Source organism: Penaeus monodon, chromosome 19 (assembly GCF_015228065.2).
Source record: "Penaeus monodon isolate SGIC_2016 chromosome 19, NSTDA_Pmon_1, whole genome shotgun sequence".
Lineage (NCBI taxonomy): Eukaryota > Metazoa > Arthropoda > Malacostraca > Decapoda > Penaeidae > Penaeus > Penaeus monodon.
The window spans coordinates 14132441-14132827 of NC_051404.1; the positions used below are offsets into that span (position 1 = coordinate 14132441).

General features: G+C 39.8%; 1 protein-coding gene across 1 annotated transcript in view; it reads left to right on the forward strand.

Moving 5' to 3' along the window:
- LOC119585075 (AT-rich interactive domain-containing protein 1A-like) overlaps positions 1-387 on the forward strand; it is a gene marked incomplete at its 5' end in the record, with an annotated part of 7824 nt that overhangs the window by 4854 nt on the left and 2583 nt on the right. Inside the window, 1 exon segment of the mRNA XM_037933695.1 lies at positions 97-310. Coding sequence (XP_037789623.1) covers positions 97-310 — 214 coding nt within the window.

Below are 387 nucleotides of genomic sequence, written 5' to 3' on the forward strand. Positions count from 1 at the left end.
CACGGTTATCATAATATCTTAATTTTTAGTGGGTAGAAATCCAGGCCAACAACCCTCTTCAGAGCAACATTAACATACGAGTCTGAACATTGGCAGGTGTGTGGAGCAACCGTTACCAGGAGAACGGCAAACATCCTTGCTGCAGTTGGATCGGTGGGAATATTAGCTAGTTGCTTAATAATAATTCCAGGTTTTGCCATAGGCTGCCAAACTTACAGATACATCAACGGCAACATCATTCGCTACAAAACTGACTGTACGACTTCTTCGATTCTGGTCATCACAGGAATAGTTCTTCTGTCTGTTGCAGGTATCGTAAATTTCATATTGCGCATTTTCATATGTTGCTGATATTCTTTTTGTCTTTCGTTTTAGTAATTTTTGTTG